Raw genomic sequence first — 27,243 nt, 5'->3', positions numbered from 1 at the left:
GATTTTTTATTCAACACACTCTCCCCCACCCACAGCTCATACCAAAGCCTGCCTATGCTCCCTGGTATGCTCCGGCACGCAAAAGAAATCTTTAAGGAGCCGGTCAAAAGTAGGGCAATCACACCAAGGGTGGAAAAAAAGTATAAGGCACCTCCTACAGACCCGGTTTTCATCACTACACAGCTGCCACCAGTCTCTGTCGTTGTAGGAGCAGCTAGGAAAAGGGCCAACTCTCACACATCTGGAGATGCACCACCCCCAGATAAAGAAAGCCGCAAGTTCGATGCAGCTGGTAAGAGTCGCAGCACAAGCTGCAAACCAGTGGCGCATCGCGAACTCCCAGGCACTACTTGCGCGCTATGACAGAGCCCACTGGGACGAGATGCAACATCTCATTGAACATCTGCCCAAGGACTTACAAAATAGGGCAAAACAAGTGGTTGAGGAGGGACAGACCATTTCCAACAACCAGATCCGCTCCTCCATGGACGCTGCAGATACAGCTGCACGAACAATTACTACATCTGTAACTATCAGAAGGCATGCATGGCTCCGAACGTCTGGATTTAAACCAGAGATTCAACAAGCAGTTCTCAATATGCCTTTTAATGAAAAAGAACTGTTCGGTCCAGAAGTGGACACAGCGATTGAGAAACTCAAAAAAGATACGGACACTGCCAAAGCCATGGGCGCACTCTACTCCCCGCAGAGCAGAGGGAATTACAGCAAATTCCGTAAAACACCCTTTCGAGGGGGGTTTCGGGGTCAGAGCACACAAGCCAGCACCTCACAAGCAACACCGTCCAGTTACCAGGGACAGTATAGAGGAGGTTTTCGGGGACAATATACAGGAGGGCAATTCCCTAGAAATAGAGGAAGATTTCAGAGCCCCAAAACCCCTACTACTAAACAGTGACTCACATGTCACTCACCCCCTCCACACAACACCAGTGGGGGGAAGAATAAGTCATTATTACAAAGCATGGGAGGAAATCACTACAGACACTTGGGTTCTAGCAATTATCCAACATGGTTATTGCATAGAATTTCTACAATTCCCTCCAAACATACCACCAAAAGCACAAAATTTGACAACACACCATTCCAATCTCCTGGAGATAGAAGTGCAGGCACTATTGCAAAAGAATGCAATCGAATTAGTGCCAAACACACAAATAAACACAGGAGTTTACTCACTGTACTTTCTGATACCAAAGAAGGACAAAACGCTGAGACCAATCCTAGACCTCAGAGTAGTGAACACTTTCATAAAATCAGACCACTTTCACATGGTCACACTACAAGAAGTATTGCCATTGCTAAAACTACACGACTACATGGCAACTTTAGACCTCAAGGATGCTTATTTCCATATACCAATACACCCATCGCACAGGAAATACCTAAGGTTTGTATTCAAGGGAATACATTACCAATTCAAGGTACTGCCTTTCGGATTAACAACCGCACCAAGAGTCTTTACCAAATGTCTAGCGGTAGTCGCTGCACACATAAGAAGGCAGCAAATACATGTGTTCCCATATCTAGACGACTGGCTAATCAAGGCCCATTCGTTAATACAGTGCTCAAATCACACAAATCATATCATACAAACCCTCTTCAAACTAGGGTTCACCGTCAATTTCACAAAATCCAAAATTCTGCAGCGCAAGGTACAACAATACCTGGGAGCCATAATAGACACATCAAAAGGAGTAGCCACTCCAAGTCCACAAAGAATTCAAAATTTCAACACCATCATACAACGCATGTATCCAACACAAAGGATACAAGCAAAGATGGTACTACAACTCCTAGGCATGATGTCTTCATGCATAGCCATTGTCCCAAACGCAAGACTGCACATGAGGCCCTTACAACAGTGCCTAGCATCACAATGGTCACAAGCACAGGGTCACCTTCTAGAATTGGTGTTAATAGACCGCCAAACTTACCTCTCGCTTCTGTGGTGGAACAACATAAATTTAAACAAAGGGCGGCCTTTCCAAGACCCAGTGCCACAATACGTAATAACAACAGATGCTTCCATGACAGGGTGGGGAGCACACCTCGATCAACACAGCATACAAGGACAATGGAACGTACATCAAACAAAACTGCATATAAATCACCTAGAACTTCTAGCAGTTTTTCAAGCACTAAAGGCTTTCCAACCAATAATAGTTCACAAATACATTCTCGTCAAAACAGACAACATGACAACAATGTATTATCTAAACAAGCAAGGGGGGACGCACTCCACGCAGTTAAGCCTGCTAGCACAAAAGATTTGGCGTTGGGCAATTCACAACCAAATTCGCCTAATAGCACAATTTATACCAGGGATCCAAAATCAACTCGCAGACAATCTCTCTCGAGATCACCAACAGGTCCACGAATGGGAAATTCACCCCCAAATTCTGAACACTTATTTCAAACTCTGGGGAACACCTCAGATAGACTTGTTTGCGACAAAGGAGAACGCAAAATGCCAAAACTTCGCATCCAGATACCCACACAAACAGTCCCAAGGCAATGCCCTATGGATGAACTGGTCAGGGATATTTGCTTACGCTTTTCCTCCTCTCCCTCTCCTTCCTTACCTGGTAAACAAACTCAGTCAAAACAAACTCAAACTCATATTGATAGCACCAACTTGGGCAAGGCAACCCTGGTACACAACGCTGCTAGACCTATCAGTAGTACCCTGCATCAAATTGCCCAACAGGCCAGATCTGTTGACACAGCACAACCAAAAGATCAGACACCCAGATCCAGCATCGCTGAATCTAGCAATCTGGCTCCTGAAATCCTAGAATTCGGGCACTTACAACTTACTCAAGAATGTATGGAAGTCATAAAACAAGCCAGAAGGCCATCCACCAGGCACTGCTATGCAAGTAAATGGAAGAGGTTTGTTTGCTACTGCCATATTAATCAAATACAACCATTACACACAACTCCAGAACATGTAGTGGGTTACTTGCTTCACTTACAAAAATCTAACCTGGCTTTCTCTTCCATTAAAATACACCTTGCAGCAATATCTGCATACCTGCAGACTACCTATTCAACTTCCCTATATAAGATACCAGTCATTAAAGCATTCATGGGAGGGCCTTAGGAGAATTATACCACCAGGAACACCACCTGTTCCTTCATGGAACCTAAATGTTGTCCTAACTAGACTTATGGGTCCACCTTTTGAACCCATGCACTCCTGCGAAATACAGTTCCTAACCTGGAAGGTGGCATTTCTCATCGCCATTACTTCCCTAAGAAGAGTAAGCGAGATTCAGGCGTTTACAATACAAGAACCTTTTATACAACTACACAAGAATAAGGTCGTCCTAAGGACCAATCCTAAATTTTTGCCAAAGGTTATTTCACCGTTCCATCTAAATCAAACAGTGGAACTTCCAGTGTTCTTTCCACAGCCAGATACCGTAGCTGAAAGGGCACTACATACATTAGATGTCAAAAGAGCATTAATGTATTACATTGACAGAACAAAAAACATCAGAAATACTAAACAACTATTTATTGCATTTCAAAAACCTCATGCAGGAAACCCAATATCAAAACAAGGTATAGCCAGATGGATAGTCAAATGCATCCAAATCTGCTACCTTAAAGCTAAACGACAGCTGCCCATTACACCAAGGGCACATTCAACCAGAAAGAAAGGTGCTACCATGGCCTTTCTAGGAAACATCCCAATGCAAGAAATATGTAAGGCAGCCACATGGTCTACGCCTCACACATTCACCAAGCACTACTGTGTAGACGTGTTATCCGCACAACAAGCCACAGTAGGTCAAGCCGTATTAAGAACATTATTTCAGACTACTTCCACTCCTACAGGCTGATCCACCGCTTTTGGGGAGATAACTGCTTACTAGTCTATGCAAAACATGCGTATCTACAGCGACAGATGCCATCGAACTGAAAATGTCACTTACCCAGTGTACATCTGTTCGTAGCATCAGTCGCAGTAGATTCGCATGTGCCCACCCGCCTCCCCGGGAGCCTGTAGCAGTTTGGAAGTTACCTTCAACTATTTATATATGTATCATCTCAACCTTAAATAGGTGCATACTTAGTCACTCCATTGCATGGGCACTATTACTACAATTCAACTCCTACCTCACCCTCTGCGGGGAAAAACAATCGAAGATGGAGTCGACGCCCATGCGCAATGGAGCAAAAGGAGGAGTCACTCGGTCCCGTGACTCGAAAGACTTCTTCGAAGAAAAACAACTTGTAACACTCCGGCCCAACACCAGATGGCGAGCTATTGCAAAACATGCGAATCTACTGCGACTGATGCCACGAACAGATGTACACTGGGTAAGTGACATTTTCATTCAAACATCTTCAACTCCTACAGGCTAAACCACCACTTTTGGGGAGATAACTGCTTACTAGTCTATGCACAGCATGTGTATCTGCAGCTACACATGCCATTGAACGGAAAATGTCACTTACCCAGTGTACATCTGTTCGTGGCATGAGACGCTGCAGATTCACATGCACCCTCCCACCTCCCCGGGAGCCTGTAGCCATTATAAGTTGGAAAAAATAAAACTTGTACATTTGTAAATTTGTAAATATATCACTTTTAGTCACATTATGTACATACATACTCCATTGCATGGGCACTATTACTATATACACTACTCCTACCTCACCCTCTGCGGGGAAAACAATCTAAGATGGAGTCGACGCCCATGCGCAATGGAACCGAAATGGGAGGAGTCCCTCGATCTCGTGACTCGAAAAGACTTCTTCGAAGAAAAACAACTTGTAACACTCCAAGCCCAACACTAGATGGCGGGATATGCACAGCATGTGAATCTGCAGCGTCTCATGCCACGAACAGATGTACACTGGGTAAGTGACACTTTCCATATATATTATATATATAATATATATATATATAATATATAGTCAGACACCCCTTACTGGAGCAGGAGAGCTTTGAAAGTTTCTAGATCCAGTCTGGTGGCTGGGGTAAAGAATCTATGTAGAGTATCCACTAGAAAGATTGTTACTAAAAAAGTATTGTTTTCCTATTTTGTCCTGCACATTTGCGGAAATATTCTGTTCGTGAATTTGATTAAATTAACCATTGTGACCTGGTGTTAGACCTAAGTAACTTTTTCTTCTGCTTTCTGCTCATAAAAAGAATCTCAAAGTTCTATATTGACAAGATAAACAAAGGGCTTACATTGAGGCAGCATGGCTTTACCTAGGCCGTTGATTTACTGCTTCAAACAGTATGCTTTTAGATAAACTTTTGTGTTGAAATATTCCGTGGAGGTTGTTCTTTTGCATGCTTATGGTTGCTAATAATTTAGAATGACCTTGTGGCAAACTGTTAACAGGTGTATTTGGCTGAGACAACTGCTGATAACCAGACATGTGCTAAGAGAAACCTGCATGGTCGCAAACTAAAAGAGATAAATAAGGTAAGTATTCACTTTTGTCATATTTTCTGTGAGCATATTATGTTCTCATATGACCCATCCAGTTGTCACATACTCATATCTAAATGTTGTATGTTAGATTTTTTTCCGTTTAATGTTTGTTTTGAAAATGCTAAGTGAATGGTATACTGTTTGAAAAGTGGATACTAAATTAAGACAGTAAAATTGTATATGTAGATCTGCTTCAGTGTTCAGTTATGCTAATGTTTACATCTTACTTCAGATGCTGAAGCTGCTGGCAATGTACTTCAAAAGCATGAGATATGACGATCCTAGGAACTTGATCAGTACAGGCAATGTTTAAGCTAGGAGTTGTTCTCTGAGGCATTAAGAGCCATTTATTTATTAATGCATTCCTTAATTGAATTTTGTCGTGAAGCAGTAACAGTCGGTAGGATCTTTTATGACCTTGCTTTTGAGGATTCCCTTGAAGTGCAGTCTCTGATTTCACTTTTGATTTTGTCCCATCAGTGGTGTGTTTGGATTGGTTCCCCTGTTAAGTGTGTGTCATGTAGGAAACCGAATTATTAAACTTTAGGGGAAGAGACTGCAGACATGATGGAGCCTGTGGCTGATTCCTCACACAGTCAAGCCAATCCTAATTCCTTAAATTAAAAGTATGCTTCTCCAGCATTGGATATTTCACAGATTCACATACGCCAATCATTCCCTTTTGTTGAAGTAGAACGCCCACTGCAACTTTACAACAGTACAAGGCCTAACATGTTTGAAAGGTGTCACACTAGTGGTGTGGTACTTTATTAACGTCCTCACTTTATTTCAAAAGGCCTTAACTCCAGCCAGTGAGCTGAGTTCTTTCAGTCTCACCTCCTTCAGAGGCCATCATACCACAGATTTCACTGTACATGGTGTGATAAGGGAGTTCCATAGCTTTGCTCTCACTTCTGTCTGATAAGTCCTCCCGTTTCACCTCAAATCTTCAAATTTAGTCTTTTCTTGGGTCATGTGGACCTCTGGATTAGGTGACTGAAATATTCCTGAACATGTGCAAGGTAAAAAAAAAAAAATGTTTTTAAGTGCCAGAAAAGGCTTTATTTTAGCAGACACTTCAGCCTACATCTCATAAGAACAGTATGGGAGATTTCATAAGAAGCCCCTTACAAAAATCAAACAGGACCACTTCTTCGCAAGATTCTAAAGCCAAGAAGTGAAAATAATCTTTGCCACCTCTTTCATCTCTCACAAAACACACCCTCAGCGGCACAGGGGCGGCCGGGTGCAGTGTGCAAAGTAGGTATCAGGTTTGCCAAAGAAAACAATGGAGGGACCCGGGGGTCACTCTGGCGATGCAGGCAGGGCACAGGGGGGCTTCTGAGGCCAGCCACCGACTGGCCTAGGATCGGGGCCACTTGCTGGTCACTCCTGCACTGATAGGTGGTTCCTCTCGGTCATGGGGGTAGCGGGTGCAGTGCTTGGTCCAGGTATCTGGTTCCTTTGTTACCAGGCAGTCGCGGTCAGGGGGAGCCTCTGGATCCTTTCTGCAGGCGTCGCTGTGGGGGTGCAGGGAGGTCGTGGAGGGTGGCTACTCCCTCTTTGTGCCTCCTCCCTGTGGGGAGGGGGGCACATCGCTAATCCGATTGGGAAAATCTTCCAAAGCAAGATGGAGGATTTTCTAAGGCAGGGGTCAACTCGGCTCAGGACACCTTTGGGGCTGCCCTGGCGAGAGGGTGACTCCTCCTTGTTTTTCTCATTATCTGCTCAGGACTTGCCGCCAAAAGTGGGGGCTGTGTCTGGTGGGACGGGCATCTCCACTAGCTGTAGTACCCTGGGGCATTGTAACACGAAGCCTGAGCCTTTGAGGCTCACTGCTAGATGTTACAGTTCCTGCAGGGGGGCGGTGTGAAGCACTTCCGCCCAGTGCAGGCTTTATTTCCGGCCTGAGAGCGCACAAAGGCTTTCACCCCATGGGGTCAGAAATTCGTCTGTGGAAGGCTGGCACATACCAGTCAGTCCTGCACTGAAGGATTGGGTAAAATACAGGGCGCGTCTCTAAGAAGCCCTCTGTGTGCATATTTTATTAAATCCGGCACTGGCATCAATGTGGGTTTATTATTATGAGAAGTTTGATACCAAACTTCCCAGTATTCATTGTAGCCATTATGGAGCTGTGGCGTTTGCGTTTGACAAACTCCCAGACCATATACTCTTTATGGCTACCCTGCACTTACAATGTCTAAGATTTAGCTTAGACACTGTAGGGGCATTGTGGTCATGCAACTATGTCCTCGCCTGTGGTATAGTGCACCCTTCCTTAGGGCTGAAAGCCCTGCTAGATGGGTGACCTACTTATGCCACAGGCAGTGGTTTGTGGGTATGGCACCCTGAGAGGGGTGCCATGTTGACTTAGCCTTTTTCTCCCCACCAGCACACACAAGCTGTGAGGCAGTGTGCATGTGCTGTGTGAGGGGTCTTAACTGTGTGCCAGTACTGTGCCAATTGTGCAGGGTCCTGGTTAGCAGGGTCCCAGCACACACACTTTAAAAGTTGACATCAACACTAGGCAAAAATTGGCAGGGTAACCATGCCAACAGAGGCTTTTTCCTGCAGTGAGACTACCCTTTCCCAAGAGAGTCTTCATTTTCTAAGTGGAAGACCCTGAAAAGGCCATCTGCATTGGCATGGGCAGTCCAAGGGTTGCGTTCCACTCCAAAGTCCATTCCCTGTAGGGATATGGACCACCTCAACAGTTTAGGGTTCTCTCCTTTCATTTGCATCAGCCATCTGAGAGGTCTGTGGTCAGTTTGAACTATAAAGTGAGTACCAAACAGGTATGGTCTCAACTTCTTCAGTGTCCAAACCACAGCAAAGGCCCCCCCTCTCAATGGCACTACAACGCTGCTTCCTGGGGAGTAACCTCCTGCTAATGAAAGCAACAGGCTGGTCAATGCCATCATTGGTTTGGGACCGGACTCCTCCTATCCCATGTTCATAGGCATCTGTCTGCACAATGAATTGCTTAGAATAATCTGGAGCTTTTAAAACTGGTGCTGAGCATGTAGCTTCTTTTAGGGTGTCAAAGGCCTTTTGACAGTCTAGGGTCCAGTTTACCTTCTTGGGTATTTTCTTAGAGGCCAGTTATGTGACGGGAGTGTCAATGGATCCATATCCATTCACAAACCTCCTGTAGTACCCAGTCAAGCCAAGGAATGCCCTGGCTTGAGTCTGGGTTTTTGGAGCTTCCCAGTCCAGAATAGTCTGGATCATGGGTTGTAAAGGTTGCACTTGGCCTCCACCTACAAGGTGTCCCAAGTAAACAACTGTGCCCTGCCCTATCTGGCATTTAGATGCTTTGATAGAGAGGCCTGTTGCTTGCAGTGCCTGCAAAACCTTCCCCAGATGGAACATGTGATACTGCCAGCTGGAACTAAAAGACCGCAATATCATCAAGATATGCTGCACTAAAGGACTCCAAACCAGTAAGGACTTTTTTCTCCAACCTTTGGAAGGTGGCATTCTTTAAGCCAAAGGGCATAACAGTGAACTGATAATGCCCATCAGGTGTTGAGAATGCTGTTTTCTCTTTTGCTCCAGGTGCTGTCCTAATTTGCCAGTTCTCTGCAGTTAATTTAAAGGTACTCAGTAACTTGGCTCCACCTAACTTGTCAATAAGTTCATCTGTTCTAGGTATGGGGTGAGCATCTGTTTTGGTGACCTGAATTGAGTCCTGTGTAGTCCACACAATACCTAATTTCTCTCTTTCCATCTTTGATATGAGCTTTGGGGACTAAGACCAATGAGCTAGCCCAGGGACTGTCAGAGGGCTCTATTACCTCTAACCCCAGCATCTTGTGGACTTCCACTTTGATGCTCGCTTTGACTTGTCAGACTGTATATTTTGTTTTTGACAGGCAAGCTGTCTCCTGTGTCCACATCATGGGTACACAGGTGTGTCTGACCAGGGATTAAAGGGTTTTCCTGCAGTCAGCTTGCTGTTGGGCAGGGAGGGTGTCTGAGTAGACAACTCCATCTACTGTCCCATCCTTAGGGTCAGTTGAGGGGAGGTCAGGGAGAGGTTCACTCTCTACTTCCTGGTCCTCATCTGTAACCTTCAACATGGTTATGTCTGTCCTCTCATTGTAGAGTTTAAGGCAGTTAACATGGATCACCCTTTTGGGTGTCCTGCTAGTGCCCAGATCCATTAAGGAAGTGACCTGACAATTTTTCTTAAGAACTGGGTAAGGGCCACTCCATCTGTCCCGAAGTGCCTTGGGAGCCACAGGCTCTAGAACCCAGACTTTCTGCCCTGGCTGAAATTCAACCATTGCAGCATTTGGTCATACTATACCACAACTTTTGCTGGTGTTGGCTGGTCTCAAGGTTTTGAATGCCTTTTCCATGTACTCACCCATCCTTGAGCGGAGGCCAAGCACATAGTCCACCACATCTTGTTTAGGCTCATGAAGAGGTCTCTCCCAACCTTCTCTAACAAGTGCCAGTGGTCCCCTTACAGGATGGCCAAACAAAAGCTGAAAGGGGGAAAATCCTACTCCCTTATGTGGCACCTCTCTGTAGGTGAGAAGCAAGCAATGCAAGAGGACATCCCATCTCCTTTTGAATTTTTTAGGGAGCCCCCATGAACATGCCCTTTAATGTCTTGTTACCAATTTCAACGAGGCCATTGGTTTGTGGATGATAAGGTGTGGTGAACTCAAGTCACCCCACACTCATTCCACATGTGTTTGAGGTAAGCTGACATGAAGCTGGTACCTCTGTCAGAAACCACCTTCTTAGGTAACCCCACTCTGGTAAATATACCTATTAGGGCTTTGGATACTGCCTGGGCAGTTGTAGACCTAAGGGGAATTGCTTCAGGACATCTGGTAGCATGATCCACTACTACCAGTATGTATTGGTTCCCTGTGGCTTTGGGAGGAACCAGTGGTCCCACAATGTCCACACCAACCATTTCAAAGGGGACCCCCACTACTGGAAGTGGAATAAGGGGTTCCTTTGGATGGCCACCTGTTTTACCACTGGCTTGACAGGTGACGCAGGAGCTGCAAAACTACCTCACTTTCTGGGACATGTTGGGCCACTAGAAATGGTTCACTAATCTGTCCCATGTCTTGGTTTGTCCCAAATGCCCAGCTAGGGGAAATGGCATCGGCTAAAGTGAGGATGAACTCTCTAAACTCTTGAGGTACTACCACTCTCCTAGTGGCACCAGGTTTGGGATCTCTTGCCTCAGTGTAAAGGAGCCCATCCTCCCAATACATCCGGTGGGAGCTACTGGCATCTCCCTTCTTCTCTCCAGCAGCTTGCTGTCTCAGGCCTTCAAGAGGGCGACACGTTTTCTGTCCCTGGCACAGCTGTTCCATTGTGGGTCCCCCTAGGCCCAAGAGCTCCACTTGGTAAGGTTCCTGCTCAATGGACTCAGTTCCCTCAGGGGATAGAATATCTTCCTGAGAAGAGGTCCTGTTTCTTTTGCTGTGCAAAGGCCGGTCCCCCAGTCCTCTTACCTTTTCTCTTGAAAGGTTGGGCCATTATTCTGGGCTCCAATACTTCTTTTTCACCCTGTGCTCTGCTCTGTGCCCTTGTTTTTACACACACCAGTTCAGCGGTACCCAGCATGGCTGTATGGGCTTTGAGTTCTACCTCAGTCCATGCTGAGGACTCCAAATAATTTCCTAGCAAACATTCTGCTGGGATTGCAGAAGAGCCCACGACCTGTTTCAGGCCAGAAACCCCTCCCCATTCTAAAGTCATCATTGCCGTGGGATGGGCTTTAGTTACATTATCAGCATTGGTAACTGGATATGTTTGTCCAGCCAAATACGGTCCTGGGGAAAAACAGTTTTCTGTCACCATGGTGACACTGGCACCTGTATCCCTTAGGGATTCTACTTTTGTCCCATTTATTAAGAGATGCTGCCTGTATTTTTGCATGTTAGGCGGCCAGGCAGCTAGTGTGGCTATATCCACCCCACCCTCTGAGAGTAAAGTAGCCTCAGTGTGAACCCTGATTTGCTCTGGGGACACCATTGATCCCACCTGGAGACTGGTTATTCCAGTACTAACTGGAGTAGTGCTAGTGGGACTTTTCTTGGGACAGGCCTTGTCTCCAGTTTGGTGTCCATGCTGTCTACAATTGTGACACCAGGATTTCTTGGGTCAACTTTTTTTCCCTTTTACACATTTGTGGCCTGTGAAGAGGTTCGGGCCCACCCTCCCGAGCAGGTGTTTTGGGCCCTTGAGAAGACTCTTTACTTTTGTCCTTGGATGTCTCATCACCCTTCCCATGGGGAGGCTTTGTGACCGTTTTCTTTTGGTCACCCTCTGTGGAAGTCTTGGTCACCCTTGTCTTGACCCAGTGGTCTCCCTTCTTTCACATTTCTTGTGGAGAAATTGAACCTAGGTCTACCAGATGCTGATGTAAGTTGTCATTGAAGCAGATACTTAACAGATGTTCTTTCATAAATAAATTGTACAGCCCATCATTGTCATGCACTCAACTGCCAGTTAGTGTTTTGACTGAGTAGTCACCAAATCAACCCAGGACTGGCTTGGGGCTTTGTGAGCCCCCCCCCCCCCCCCACCTAATTCTGTACTCAGTTGAGAAACCAAAACCCTCAATCAGGGTAGCCTTCATGAGGTCATAGGATTCTGCATCCTTACGAGAGAGTGTGAGGGGTCTAACCCTACACTTACCAGTGAACAATTACCAATGGAGAGCTCCCTAGTGAGATCTGTTTAACTTTCTGGTTGCACAAGCCCTCTCAAAAGTTGTGAACCATTTGGTGATATCACCCTCTTCCTATTTTGAGACAATCCCTGTGGGTATTTTTATGATATCCGAATTCTCTCTGACCCTAGTTATGTTGCTGCCACCATGAATGGGTGCTAAGCCTGTTTCTGCTCTCTCCCGTTCTATAGCTAGGAGTTGTTTCTCCAAAGCAAATCTTTTGGCCATCCTTCCTAAAAGGATGTTCTCCTCATTGAGGCTGTCCTCAATGTTCAAAGAGGAACTGGACTCCCCTGTGGGAGAACCAGATCCTCAGAGTCTTATTTGTGAAGACAGGGTCTTGGAACCTTGTCCTTCCTAGTTAGAGTAGGAGGGGGGAGTTCTTCCTCCTGATCCCTAACTATATCCTCCTCAATAGGGTGGTCCCTTGGATACTCCGGCAGGAGCTCCTGGAGCTTGACCTGTGTAGGGTTGGAACCTGTTACAATTTTCTTCAGCTTACAGAGAGTCCTTAACTCTGCCATCCCTAGCTGGAGGTAAGGGATGAGGTTGAGTTCCACCATCTCATCTGTGCTGCTCATTATGATGCTAAAGTTGGGATTACTTTTTAGAAACTAAAAACTATTTCTAGTACTAAAATCCTAACTTTTACAAAACTTCTGAACTTAAAAAAAAAATGCTAACAGAGACGTACACAAGGCCCTAGCAGGACTTTTAAAAAAATTAGAAAAATAGTCAAAATTCCAAAATACATTTTTATGACAATTTTGGAATTTAGTCGTGTGATCAGGTATTGGCTGAGTAGTCCAGCAAATGCTAAGTCTAAGACCCCACTGCTGCTCCACCAATGTAGGAAGCTGGCTCTTATATACTATATCAAAATTAGATATAATGTGCACAGAGTCCAAGGTTTCCCCAGGAGGATTGCCAGAGGCAATAATAGATAATACTAATGCTCTACTTATAGTAGTGTGATTAAGCAGTTAGGCTTATCAGAGGGTAGTGTTAAGCATTTGTTGTACACACACAAGCAATAAGTGAGAACACACACTCTGACTTAACTCCAGTCTAAAAGGTTTTTATATAGAAAAATATCCTTTCTTTATTTCTAGAACTGCAAGATTCATTTAGCAAGTAAGTACATTAAATGAAAGGTACTTTGTATAGTAATACTCAAAACTTTGAATGGATCAACAATGTACACAGTTTTTCTTAAAAATGGCAAAAAGATATTTTAAAAGTGGACACTGCAATTTTCAACAGTTCCAGAGGGAGGTAAGTAAAGTTCAGTTTTTGAGCTAAGTAACAAACTTACGGGTTCTGTGTCCGCGGCACAGGTAGCCCACCGTTGGGGGTTCAAGATAACCCCAAACACCCAGCACGAGCAACACGGGCCAGTTGGGTGCAGAGGTCAAACAGGAGCCAAAATAACATGGGTGCCTATGGAAAACACACCCTCACCGGCACAGGGGCGGCCGTGGCAAGTGCGTAACAGGGCGTTGGGTTCTCAATAGAACTCTACGGAGGGACACAGGGGTTGCTTGTGCGCTGCAGGCAGGGTGCAGGAAGGTTTCCTGGGCAAGCAACTGATTGGGCAATAGTGAGGGCCGCCTGCTGGTCATTGTTGCACTGGTGGTCGGTTTCTCTTGTGCCTGGGGGTTGTGCGTGCAGTGCTCCTCAAGGCATCGGATATCTTCGTCCCGGGCAGTCACGGTGGCACGGCGGTGGTGGAAGGGGAACCTCGGGATTCCCTCTGCCGGCGTCATTGTCAGGGTCGTTTAAAGATGGTTTCTTTTCTTGTTGGACAGAGCCGCTGTCCACAGGAGTTTTTTGGTCCTCGGTGATGCAGGCAGTCCCCTGGAGGCTTTTAAGGATTTGCTGATCCTGCAGTATGCGTTGCTTCATCGTTTGCATTTTTTTGAAGTAGGAGAAGGGCTGCTAGGGCCAGTGCCTAGTCAGTTGTCTCTTCTTCTCTGAGGGGTATTCTTCTCAGCAATCCTTCATTCTTAAGGTCGTCAAGAATCTGATGATCTGGGTTCAGGGTCGCCCCTAATTACTAAATTTAGGGGTGTGTTATGGTCAGGGGGCAGTAGCCAATGGCTACTGTCCCTCAGGGTGGCTACACCTTCCTTGTGCCCACTCCCTCTGGGGAGGGGGGGGGGCACACATCCCTATCCTATTGGTCCTAATCCTCCAAAGCAAGATGGAGGATTTCTCAAGGAGGGGGTCACTTCAGCTATGGTCACCTTAGGGGTGGACCTGGCTAGAGGTGACACTCCTCCTTGTTTTTCTCATTATCCCTCTGGATTTGCTGTTAAAAAGTGGGGGGTTGTCTGGGGTGGGCATCTTCACTAGCTGGAGTGCCTTGGGGCACTGTAACACGAGGGCTGAGCCTTTGAGGCTCACAGCCAGGTGTTCCAGTTTCTGCAGGGGGAGGTGTGAAGCACCTCCACCCAGGACAGGCTTTGTTTCTGTCCACAGAGTGCACAAAGGCACTCACCCTATGTGGTCACAAACTCGTCTGAAAGTGGCAGGCAGGCACAGACCGCTCAGTCCTACACTAGCAGTAGGGCTAACATACAGGGGTCGTCTCTAAGATGCCCTTTGTGTGAATTTTTCAATAAATCCCACTCTGGCATCAGTGTGGGTTTATTGTGCTGAGCCATTTGATACCAAACTTCCCAGTAGTCAGTGTAGCCATTATGGAACTGTGGAGTTTGTTTTGACCAACTCCCAGACCATATACTCAATATGACTACACTGCACTTGCAATGTCTAAGAATGGACTTAGACACTGTGGGAGCATATTGCTTATGCAGCTATGTCCTCACCTGTGGTATTGTGCACCCTGTCCTGGGGCTGTACGGCCTGCAAGAGGGGTGACTTTTCTATGCCACAGGCAGTGGTTTGTGGCCATGGCAACCTGAGAGGGGTACCAGGTCGACTTTGTCTTTTTCTCCCCACCAGTAAAAATAGAAAGGGGGTTGAATGCTTAGGCAAAGTGGGCCGTGATAACTGGACTGTGCAGACTTGCCACATTTACTATTTAGGAAAGTCTGCCTGCATGAGAGACCACCAATTCCCATTCATTATTATGGAGTGTAAACCAGGGGCGCTCAACACCTACTATTCATGTTCCATATGTGAGGATAAATAAGGGACCTACAGTAAAAAGACCTGGAAGGAATATGTACAGTCTTCATGTAGCATGGCATTGGTGTTCACTTACTGCTATAGTCTACTGATGAACAACACAAAACTGGAGCACAGACAGTAAATTTGCAAAGTGCCAAGGCCAGCTGAAAGAGAAACTTAGTACAGACAAAAAAAGCTTGGCAGAAAGGTACAGCACATCATTTCTAAATCATGCCTCACCTTTGTTGTGGTACTAATTGTCATTGTGGGTTTTTCTTTAAAATTTATAAAAATCCTCCTTGCCTCTGTTAGAAAATAGGACAATAGACAAAAAGACATGATCCTGCAAAGCATGACTAGATGATGCTACTTCTGAAATTCTTAAAGCATCGGCTTTCCATTGTCTGCCCTTTTACTGCTTTGCTAATTAAGTTTGGGGTTAAAAAAGAAAGTGTTGCCTCTTATATAGGCATAGATTCTTAATAAAAACATTTATTTTAAAGTGTGCATTTTACAATTTGTGTTCAGGATCTGTAACATGGGTAGAGATGATGCTGTTTGAGCTGAAAGAAAATATCCATGATTGGAAACTAGGAAGTAAATTACTTTTTCTCTCAGCCCGTGTTGTGTTGTCAGACCTGCCGTTGCGGGTGTAGAGCAACTGCACTTCTAAAAGGACCGTAAAAATGTGACGTCTTATTTTTTGTGACCTTTCTGAAGCAGCAGCAGGGTAAATGCCAGCATTGAATACTATTAATCTTGTCTGATAGTCCTTTTAGATCATATGCCAACAGCCAACTATTCAGAATTCGGTATTTCAATCTCTGACTGGCTGTGAATGTCAATAACTGTAAGGAAATGCCTCCTTGGCATGGTTACCCCCTGACTTTTTGCCTTTGCTGATGCCAAGTTATGATTTGAAAGTGTGCTGAGGCCTGCTAACAGGCCCCAGCACCAGTGTTCTTTCCCTAAAACTGTACCTTTGTTTCCACAATTGGCAAACCCTGGCATCCAGGTAAGTCCCTTGTAACTGGTACCCCTGGTACCAAGGGCCCTGATGCCAGGGAAGATCTTTAAGGGCTGCAGCATGTCTTATGCCACCCTGGGGACCCCTCACTCAGCACAGACACACTGCTTGCCAGCTTGTGTGTGCTGGTGGGGAGAAAATGACTAAGTTGACATGGCACTCCCCTCAGGTTGCCATGCCAACCTCACACTGCCCATGGCAGAGATAAGTCACCCCTCTAGCAGGCCTTACAGCCCTAAGGCAGGGTGCACTATACCATAGGTGAGGGCATAGGTGCATGAGCACTATGCCCCTACAGTGTCTAGGCTAAACCTTAGACATTGTAAGTGCAGGGTAGCCATAAGAGTATATGGTCTGGGAGTCTCTCGTACACTAACTCCACAGCACCATAATGGCTACACTGAAAACTGGGAAGTTGGGTATCAAACTTCTCAGCACAATAAATGCACACTGATGCCAGCGTACATTTTATTGTGAAATACACCCAGCGGGCATAATAGAGATGCCCCCTGAAAACATACCCGACTTCCAGTGTGGGCTGACTAGTTTTTGCCAGCCGGCCACACACAAGACATGTTGCTGGCCACATGGGGAGAGTGCCTTTGTCACTGTGACCAGTAACAAAGCCTGTACTGGGTGGAGGTGCTTCACACCTCCCCCTGCAGGAGCTGTAACACCTGGCGGTGAGCCTCAAAGGCTCACCCCCTTTGTTACCGCGCCACAGGGCATCCCAGCTAGTGGAGATGCCCGCCCCTCTGGCCACTGCCCCCACTTTTGGCGGCAAGGCTGGAGGAGATAATGAGGTAAACAAGGAGTCCTCATTGGCCAGTCAGGAAAACCCCTAAGGTGTCCTGAGCTGAGGTGACTCTGACTTTTAGAAATCCTCCATCTTGCAGATGGAGGATTCCCCCAATAGGATTAGGGATGTTCCCCCCTCCCCACCGGGAGGAGGCACAAAGAGGGTGTAGCCACCCTCAGGGCTAGTAGCCATTGGCTACTAACCTCCCAGACCTAAACACACCCCTAAATTGAGTATTTAGGGGCCCCCAGAACCTAGGAAGAGAGATTCCTGCAACCTGAAGACGAAGGACGACTGCTGACCTGAAGCCCTGCAGAGAAGACAGTCATCAACTGCTTTGGCCCCAGCCCTACCGGCCTGTCTCCCCACTTCAAGAAAACTGCAACAGCGACGCGTCCCCCAGGGTTCAGCGACCTCTGAAGCCTCAGAGGACTACCCTGCATCTAAAAGGACCAAGAAACTCCTGAGGACAGCGGCCCTGTTTCACAAAGACTGCAACTTTGCAACAAAGAAGCGACTTTTAAAGACCACACGTTTCCTGCCAGAAGCGTGAGACTTTCCCCTCTGCACCCGACGCCCCCCGGCTCGACCTGCAGAAAACTAACACTACAGGGAGGACTCCCCGGCGACTGCGAGACTGTGAGTAGCCAGAGTTGACCCCCCTGAGGCCCCACAACGACGCCTGCAGAGGGAATCCAGAGGCTCCCCCTGACCGCGACTGCCTGCTTCAAAGAACCCGATGCCTGGGAAACGCACTGCACCCGCAGTCCCCAAGACCTAAAGGATCCGAACTCCAGTGCAGGAGCGACCCCCAGGCGGCCCTCTTCCTAGCCCAGGTGGTGGCTACCCTGAGGAGCCCCCCCCCCCCCCCCCCCCCCTTGCCTGCCTGCATCGCTGAAGAGACCCCTGGGTCTCCCATTGAATCCTATTGCGAACCTGACACCTGTTTGCACTCTGCCCCTGTGCCACTGAGGGTGTACTTTTTGTGCTGACTTGTCCACCCCCCCCCCCCCCCCCCCCTAAAAAAAAACCCTGGTCTGCCCTCCGAAGTCGCGGGTACTTACCTGCTGGCAGACTAGAACTGGGGCACCCCATTTCCATTGAAGCCTATGTGTTTTGGGCACCACTTTGTCCTCTGCACCTGACCGGCCTTGAGCTGCTGGTGTGGTAACTTTGGGGTTGCCTTGAACCCCCAACGGGGGGCTACCTTGCACAGTTGTCTTGAAGTTGCTTCTTTGGAAACAAAGTTGCAGTCTTGGGTGAACAGCGCCGCTGTCCTCAGGAGTTCTTGGTCCTTCTAGAGCAGGGCAGTCCTCTGAGGATTCTGAGGTCGCTGGTCCCTGGGGAAAGCGTCGCTGGAGCAGTGTAGGAAGTTGGCTCTGTATGTGCTATTTCAAAGTAAGGAATAGCATGCACAGAGTCCAAGGGTTCCCCTTAGAGGTAAAATAGTGGTAAAAAGAGATAATACTAATGCTCTATTTTGTGGTAGTGTGGTCGAGCAGTAGGCTTATCCAAGGAGTAGTGTTAAGCATTTGTTGTACATACACATAGACAATAAATGAGGTACACACACTCAGACAAATCCAGCCAATAGGTTTTTGTATAGAAAAATATCTTTTCTTAGTTTATTTTAAGAACCACAGGTTCAAATTCTACATGTAATATCTCATTCGAAAGGTATTGCAGGTAAGTACTTTAGGAACTTCAAATCATCAAAATTGCATGTATACTTTTCAAGTTATTCACAAATAGCTGTTTTAAAAGTGGACACTTAGTGCAATTTTCACAGTTCCTAGGGGAGGTAAGTATTTGTTAGGTTAACCAGGTAAGTAAGACACTTACAGGGCTTAGTTCTTGGTCCAAGGTAGCCCACCGTTGGGGGTTCAGAGCAACCCCAAAGTCACCACACCAGCAGCTCAGGGCCGGTCAGGTGCAGAGTTCAAAGTGGTGCCCAAAACGCATAGGCTAGAATGGAGAGAAGGGGGTGCCCCGGTTCCGGTCTGCTTGCAGGTAAGTACCCGCGTCTTCGGAGGGCAGACCAGGGGGGTTTTGTAGGGCACTGGGGGGGACACAAGCCCACACAGAAATTTCACCCTCAGCGGCGCGGGGGCGGCCGGGTGCAGTGTAGAAACAAGCGTCGGGTTCGCAATGTTAGTCTATGAGAGATCTCGGGATCTCTTCAGCGCTGCAGGCAGGCAAGGTGGGGGTTCCTCGGGGAAACCTCCACTTGGGCAAGGGAGAGGGACTCCTGGGGGTCACTTCTCCAGTGAAAGTCCGGTCCTTCAAGTCCTGGGGGCTGCGGGTGCAGGGTCTCTTCCAGGCGTCGGGACTTTAGGTTCAAAGAGTCGCGGTCAGGGGAAGCCTCGGGATTCCCTCTGCAGGCGGCGCTGTGGGGGCTCAGGGGGGACAGGTTTTTGTACTCACAGTCTTAGAGTAGTCCTGGGGTCCCTCCTGAGGTGTTGGATCGCCACCAGCCGAGTCGGGGTCGCCGGGTGCAGTGTTGCAAGTCTCACGCTTCTTGCGGGGAGCTTGCAGGGTTCTTTAAAGCTGCTGGAAACAAAGTTGCAGCTTTTCTTGGAGCAGGTCCGCTGTCCTCGGGAGTTTCTTGTCTTTTCGAAGCAGGGGCAGTCCTCAGAGGATGTCGAGGTCGCTGGTCCCTTTGGAAGGCGTCGCTGGAGCAGGATCTTTGGAAGGCAGGAGACAGGCCGGTGAGTTTCTGGAGCCAAGGCAGTTGTCGTCTTCTGGTCTTCCTCTGCAGGGGTTTTCAGCTAGGCAGTCCTTCTTCTTGTAGTTGCAGGAATCTAATTTTCTAGGGTTCAGGGTAGCCCTTAAATACTAAATTTAAGGGCGTGTTTAGGTCTGGGGGGTTAGTAGCCAATGGCTACTAGCCCTGAGGGTGGGTACACCCTCTTTGTGCCTCCTCCCAAGGGGAGGGGGACACAATCCTAACCCTATTGGGGGAATCCTCCATCTGCAAGATGGAGGATTTCTAAAAGTTAGAGTCACCTCAGCTCAGGACACCTTAGGGGCTGTCCTGACTGGCCAGTGACTCCTCCTTGTTTTTCTCATTATTTTCTCCGGCCTTGCCGCCAAAAGTGGGGCCTGGCCGGAGGGGGCGGGCAACTCCACTAGCTGGAGTGTCCTGCTGGGTTGGCACAAAGGAGGTGAGCCTTTGAGGCTCACCGCCAGGTGTGGCAATTCCTGCCTGGGGGAGGTGTTAGCATCTCCACCCAGTGCAGGCTTTGTTACTGGCCTCAGAGTGACAAAGGCACTCTCCCCATGGGGCCAGCAACATGTCTCGGTTTGTGGCAGGCTGCTAAAACTAGTCAGCCTACACAGATAGTCGGTTAAGTTTCAGGGGGCACCTCTAAGGTGCCCTCTGTGGTGTATTTTACAATAAAATGTACACTGGCATCAGTGTGCATTTATTGTGCTGAGAAGTTTGATACCAAACTTCCCAGTTTTCAGTGTAGCCATTATGGTGCTGTGGAGTTCGTGTTTGACAGACTCCCAGACCATATACTCTTATGGCTACCCTGCACTTACAATGTCTAAGGTTTTGTTTAGACACTGTAGGGGTACCATGCTCATGCACTGGTACCCTCACCTATGGTATAGTGCACCCTGCCTTAGGGCTGTAAGGCCTGCTAGAGGGGTGGCTTACCTATACTGCATAGGCAGTGAGAGGCTGGCATGGCACCCTGAGGGGAGTGCCATGTCGACTTACTCGTTTTGTCCTCACTAGCACACACAAGCTGGCAAGCAGTGTGTCTGTGCTGAGTGAGAGGTCTCCAGGGTGGCATAAGACATGCTGCAGCCCTTAGAGACCTTCCTTGGCATCAGGGCCCTTGGTACTAGAAGTACCAGTTACAAGGGACTTATCTGGATGCCAGGGTCTGCCAATTGTGGATACAAAAGTACAGGTTAGGGAAAGAACACTGGTGCTGGGGCCTGGTTAGCAGGCCTCAGCACACTTTCAATTGTAAACATAGCATCAGCAAAGGCAAAAAGTCAGGGGGCAACCATGCCAAGGAGGCATTTCATTACAAGCAGTGTCTTCAGAAGGGGGGGGGAGACAGGCCAGTAGAGCTGGGGCCAAAGCAGTTGGTGTCTCAGTCTTCTCTGCGGGGTTTTTCAGCTCAGCAGTCCTCTTCTTAGGTTGCAGGAATCTAGTTTCCTAGGTTTTGGGGAGCCCTTAAATGCTAACTTTAAGGGTGTGTTTAGGTCTGGGAGGGCAGTAGCCAATGGCTACTGTCCTTGAGAGTGGCTACACCCTCTTTGTGCCTCCTCCCTGAGGGGAGGGGGGCACATCCCTAATTCTATTGGGGGAATCCTCCATCTGCAAGATGGAGGATTTCTAAAAGTCAGTCACCTCAGCTCAGGACACCTTAGGGGCTGTCCTGACTGGCCAGTGACTCCTTGTTTTTCTCATTATCTCTCCTGGGCTTGCCGCCAAAATTGGGGGCTGTGTCCAGGGGGGCGGGCATCTCCACTAGCTGGAGTGCCCTGGAGCATTGTAACACGAAGCCTGAGCCTTTGAGGCTCACTGCTAGGTGTTACAGTTCCTGCCGGGGGGAGGTGTGAAGCACCTAGAGCAGGCTTTTGTTTCTGTCCTCAGAGAGCACAAAGGCCTTCACCACATGGGGTCAGAAACCCGTCTCTCAGCAGCAGGCTGGCACAGACCAGTCAGTCCTGCACTGAACAATTGGGTAAAATACAGGGGGCATCTCTAAGATGCCCTCTGTGTGCATTTTTTAATAAATCCAACACTGGCATCAGTGTGGGTTTATTATTCTGAGAAGTTTGATACCAAACTTCCCAGTATTCAGTGTAGCCATTATGGAGCTCTGGAGTTCGTGCATGACAGACTCCCAGACCATATACTCTTATAGCTACCCTGCACTTACAATGTCTAAGGTTTTGCTTAGACACTGTAGGGGCATAGTGCTCATGCACCTATGCCCTCACCTGTGGTATAGTACACCCTGCCTTAGGGCTGTAAGGCCTGCTAGAGGGGTGACTTACCTATGCCACAGGCAGTGTGAGGTTGGCATGGCACCCTGAGGGGAGTGCCATGTCGACTTAGTCATTTTCTCCCCACCAGCACACACAAGCTGGCAAGCAGTGTGTCTGTGCTGAGTGAGGGGTCCCTAGGGTGGCATAAGACATGCTGCAGCCCTTAGAGACCTTCCCTGGCATCAGGGCCCTTGGTACCAGGGGTACCAGTTACAAGGGACTTACCTGGGTGCCAGGGTTGTGCCAATTGTGGAGACAATGGTACATTTTAGGTGAAAGAACACTGGTGCCGGGGCCTGGTTAGCAGGGTCACAGCACACTTCTTAGTCAAGTCAGCATCAGTATCAGGCAAAAAGTGGGGGGTAACTGAAATAGGGAGCCATTTCTTTACAACGACTTGCAAGAATTCACCAGAGTTCCTCTGAACCTCTCTCTTCGACTTCTGCCAAGGATTGACCGCTGACTGACCCAGGAAGCCTGCAAAACTGCAACAAAGTAACGAGAAGACTATCAATGACATTGTAGCGCCTAATCCCTGCCGGCTTTCTCAACTGTTTCCTGGTGGTGCATGCTTTGGGGGCTGTCTGCCTTCATCCTGCACTGGAAGCCACAAAGAAATCTCCTGTGGGTTGCTCCAGCAGGCACCAAACTTCAGCGTCACCGGTACTCTGGGACCCCTCTCATCCTGACAAGCATGGCCACTGGAACACAGGTGGTGGACCCAAGTGACCCAGACTGTCCAGTGGTCCAACTGTCCAAATGTGGACGAGGTAAGTCCTTGCCTCCCCTCTCCAGACAGTAATTCTGTGCACTGCGTGAACTGCAGCTGCTAGGGTTTCTGTGCACTTTTGCAAGGAATCCTTCATGCACATCCCAGCTCAGGTTCCTAGCACTCCATCCTGCATTGACTTCTGGCTTTGTGGGACCCTGTTTTGCAGTGTTGAGACGGCCGCTGTGCTCAGTCTTCTTGAACCAGTGTTCAAGGACTTCTGCGGGTGCTACCTTCTTGTGCGTTGGCTCTGTTTTGCTGAGGGCCCCCCTCTGTCTCCTCTCCCAAGTGGCGACATCCCGGTCCTTCCCAGGCACAGGTAGCACCCTTTTTCTTCAACCGCAACCTTTGCAGCTAGCAAGGCTTGTTTGCGGTCTTTTTGCCAAAGAAACAACTCTGCATCCTCCAGCACTCTGTGGGACATCTTCTGCACGAAGGAGAAGTTCCTAGCACCTTTTGTTGTTGCAGCATCTTCAGCTTCTTCCACCAGGAGGCATCCATTTTGCACGTTCTTCTGGGGTTTAGTGGCCCACCACCCCCACCCCGGACACTTTCACAACTCTTGGACTTGATCCCCTTCCTTTGCAGGTCCTCAGGTCCAGGAATCTGTCTTCAGTGCTTTGCAGTCTGCAGTGGTCTTTGTAAAATCCACTACCACGAGTTAGGTGTGTTTCTGGGAAAAATAGTAGTACTTTACTCCTACTTTCTAGGGTCTTGGGGTGGGGTATCTTATACACCCGTAGTGTTTTCTTAAACTCCTAGCGACCCTCTACACATTACACTAGCCTAGGGGGTCCATTTGTGGTTCGCATTCCACTTTTTGTGTATGGTTTGTGTTGTCCCTAGGCCTATTGCATCCTATTGTATTCTACAGTGTTTGCACTACTTTCTGACTCTTTTACTTACCTGATTTTGGTTTGTGTGTATATTTTATGTATTTTACTTACCACCTAAGGGAGTATATCCTCTGAGATATTTGTGGCACATTGTACTTTTTATTGTGTTTCTTATGATATAGTATCTATGTGATATAAGTGGTATAGTAGGAGCTTTGCATGTCTCCTAGTTCAGCCTAAGCTGCTCCGCTATAACTAACTGTAGCAGCGTAAGCTTCTAGAACACTACTAATCTTACTAATAAGGGATACCTGGACCTGGCACAAGGTGTATGTACCCTCAGGTACCCACTATAAGCCAGGCCATCCTCCTACACATGTGTAGTAAATTAGCATGCAAATGTGTAGTTTGTGATGCTGCAAAGTTCATCAGTTTCTAAAATATCTGGGACAATAGTTAGGCATTGTTTAGAAGTTAAAAGCACTTTGATTGTTTCCCACAGAGAGAAAGGAGTGGAAAGAATAGGTTGGTGCACTACTGGTTGTGCCCGGCCTATCTAACCTAAATTTGTGTTTTTTTGTTTTTTTTATTTTTTTTCTTTTACAGATGTCTGATCATTGGGAAACAGCTCCTCGTCACATGATGCGCTTAGATATTCGATCTCTCTTGCAAGATGCTGCTATTGAAGAGGTAGGTTTAGCAAAATGGATTTTCATCTGTAAATGTAGACTGCTTCTACCAAGTAGTACTTACTTCCAGGTGCACTCCATTGATTGACGTAACTTGTAGATTTGCTGTTATGAGGCACAGTTTAAATTTAGCTCCTTACTGTTCTGTGTGTTAGGTTGAGCCCATGTGCCAGACTTTGCCACTTTCCCTGAAGGCCGTATTTATTTATGTATAGTTATTTCCTCATGCTAGGATGCATTATGGAGCCAATTGTGGCTTGAAAACCATGGGTCAGTATACGTGTTCGGAACACATTGTGTTCTTGCAAAAGTGAGCAGCTTCTCTCCCTGTATTGTGTCCTGGTAATATGACAGACTTTTAGCTGCAGTTTCATTACCTTAGAACATTCCCCAGGCATCACACTACAGCTAGATAGTCACTACCAGATAGGGCGTCACAGAAGGTAAGTAACTTATTCTTTTGGAATTCTCACTAAGAAAGGATACATTTATAGTTCATTGGGGAACACAACATGACTGATGTTTTCTCTATGGACAGGTGTAGGTAGGGTTATCAGGATTTGTTACTACAAGTGCACATAAGTAATTTCCAATGAACAGTAGAGCCTTGTAGGATGTTTGGCTAGGTTCGATGGCATGTGTAGCTGCAGATACACATGCTGTGCACAGTCCGCCGTCTGGTGTTGGGCTTGGAGTGTTACAAGTTGTTTTTCTTCGAAGAAGTCTTTTCGAGTCACGAGATCAAGGGACTCCTCCCCTTTCGGTTCCATTGCGCATGGGCGTCTACTCCATCTTAGATTGTTTTTTTTCCGCCATCTGGTTCGGACGTGTTCCTTTTCGCTCCGTGTTTCGGGTCGGAAAGTTAGTTAGAATCTCGGAAAAAATCGTCGGTATTGTTTCGTTCCGTATCGGGTTAGTTAGAACAAATCGACACCGAATCTTGAAGAGCTCCGGTGGCCCTTCGGGGTAATTTCGATCCCGACCGCGTGCAACTTCAAGACTGATGGAACGGACCCCGTTCCGCTTCTGTCCTAAATGCCATCACAAATATCCGTATACGGATCAGCATCTGGTCTGTAACTTGTGCCTGTCCCCGGAGCACAAGGAGGATACGTGTGAAGCCTGTCGAGCGTTTCGGTCGAGGAAGACGCTCAGAGACCGAAGAGCCAGAAGATTGCAAATGGCGTCCACGCCGACAGGACAACATCGGTTCGAGGACGAAGAGGAAGCGTTCTCCATCCAAGAGTCGGATTCGGGGGAATCCGACGCCGAAGACATAACCACCGTGAGTAAGACGTCGAAAATTAGGACTCACGAAAAGTCCACAAAAGCCCAGGGGACGCCACTGCCAACAGGCCATGGCTTAACCCAAAAACTAGGTGACCGAGCCAAGGCACCGAAAAAGGGCATGCTGGTGTCGAAGTCATCCGACTCTGGTCGTGATACCGCCACACAGCAACCTCGGAGCCTATTGAGGATGACTTTCTCTTTAACACCCTGTCCTCCACCCATAGCCAGTATCAAAGCCTTCCCATGCTCCCAGGAATGCTAAGGCACTCAAAACAAATCTTTCGGGAGCCAGTTAAAGGCAGAGCCATAACTCCAAGGGTGGAGAAAAAATATAAGGCACCTCCCACAGACCCAATATTTATTACAACACAACTAACACCGGACTCAGTAGTTGTGGGGGCAGCTCGTAAAAGAGCCAACTCGCAGACATCAGGCGACGCACCACCTCCAGACAAGGAGAGCCGCAAATTTGATGCAGCGGGGAAAAGAGTTGCAGCACAAGCAGCAAATCAGTGGCGTATCGCCAACTCGCAAGCACTCTTGGCAAGATACGCCAGGGCTCATTGGGATGAAATGCAACATCTCATCGAACACCTTCCCAAGGAGTTCCAAAAAAGAGTGCAACAAGTGGTGGAAGAGGGACAAAGTATCTCGAACAATCAGATACGGTCTTCCATGGATGCAGCTGATACAGCTGCAAGGACAATAAACACTGCAGTTACAATACGGAGGCACGCTTGGCTGAGCACTTCTGGGTTCAAACCCGAAATCCAACAGGCTGTGCTCAATATGCCGTTTAATGAACAGCAATTGTTTGGGCCGGAGGTAGACACTGCCATTGAAAAACTAAAAAAGGACACCGATACAGCCAAAGCCATGGGCGCACTCTACTCCCCGCAGAGCAGAGGCACATTTCGGAAGACACCTTTTAGGGGAGGGTTTCGGGGTCAACCCTCAGAAACCAACACTTCACAGACAAGACCACCTACCTACCAGGGTCAATATCAAAGGGGAGGTTTTCGGGGACAATATAGAGGAGGCCAATTCCCAAGAAGTCGGGGAAAATTTCAGGGTCCCAAAACCCCTCAAAATAAACAGTGACTCACAAGTCACACAACCCCACCACACAACACCAGTGGGGGGAAGACTAAGCCAATTCTACGAATCTTGGGAAGAAATAACAACAGACACTTGGGTCTTAGCAATTATCCAACATGGCTATTGCATAGAATTTCACAAATTCCCTCCAAACGTCCCACCGAAAACACACAATATGTCAAAACAGCATATAGATCTTCTAGGACTAGAAGTTCAAGCATTACTACAAAAGGATGCAATAGAATTAGTACCAAGCCTACAGAAAAACACAGGGGTTTACTCACTGTATTTTCTAATACCAAAGAAGGACAAAACTCTGAGACCAATACTAGATCTCAGAACACTAAATACCTACATCAAATCAGACCACTTTCACTTGGTCACATTACAAG

At 47.5% G+C, this 27,243-nt stretch overlaps 1 protein-coding gene across 3 annotated transcripts in view; it reads left to right on the top strand.

Moving 5' to 3' along the window:
- Nucleotides 1–27,243, top strand: part of YLPM1 (YLP motif containing 1) — an 865,271-nt gene that overhangs the window by 660,426 nt on the left and 177,602 nt on the right. For all 3 annotated transcript variants that reach the window (XM_069208481.1, XM_069208482.1, XM_069208480.1), the window contains 2 exons: nucleotides 5,388–5,471; nucleotides 24,381–24,464. In XM_069208481.1, the coding sequence (XP_069064582.1) occupies nucleotides 5,388–5,471; nucleotides 24,381–24,464 (168 nt within the window). The remainder of the gene's footprint in view (nucleotides 1–5,387; nucleotides 5,472–24,380; nucleotides 24,465–27,243) is intronic.

This window comes from Pleurodeles waltl, chromosome 9 (genome assembly GCF_031143425.1).
Source record: "Pleurodeles waltl isolate 20211129_DDA chromosome 9, aPleWal1.hap1.20221129, whole genome shotgun sequence".
NCBI lineage: Eukaryota > Metazoa > Chordata > Amphibia > Caudata > Salamandridae > Pleurodeles > Pleurodeles waltl.
This window is presented reverse-complemented; position numbering and strand designations above follow the sequence as displayed.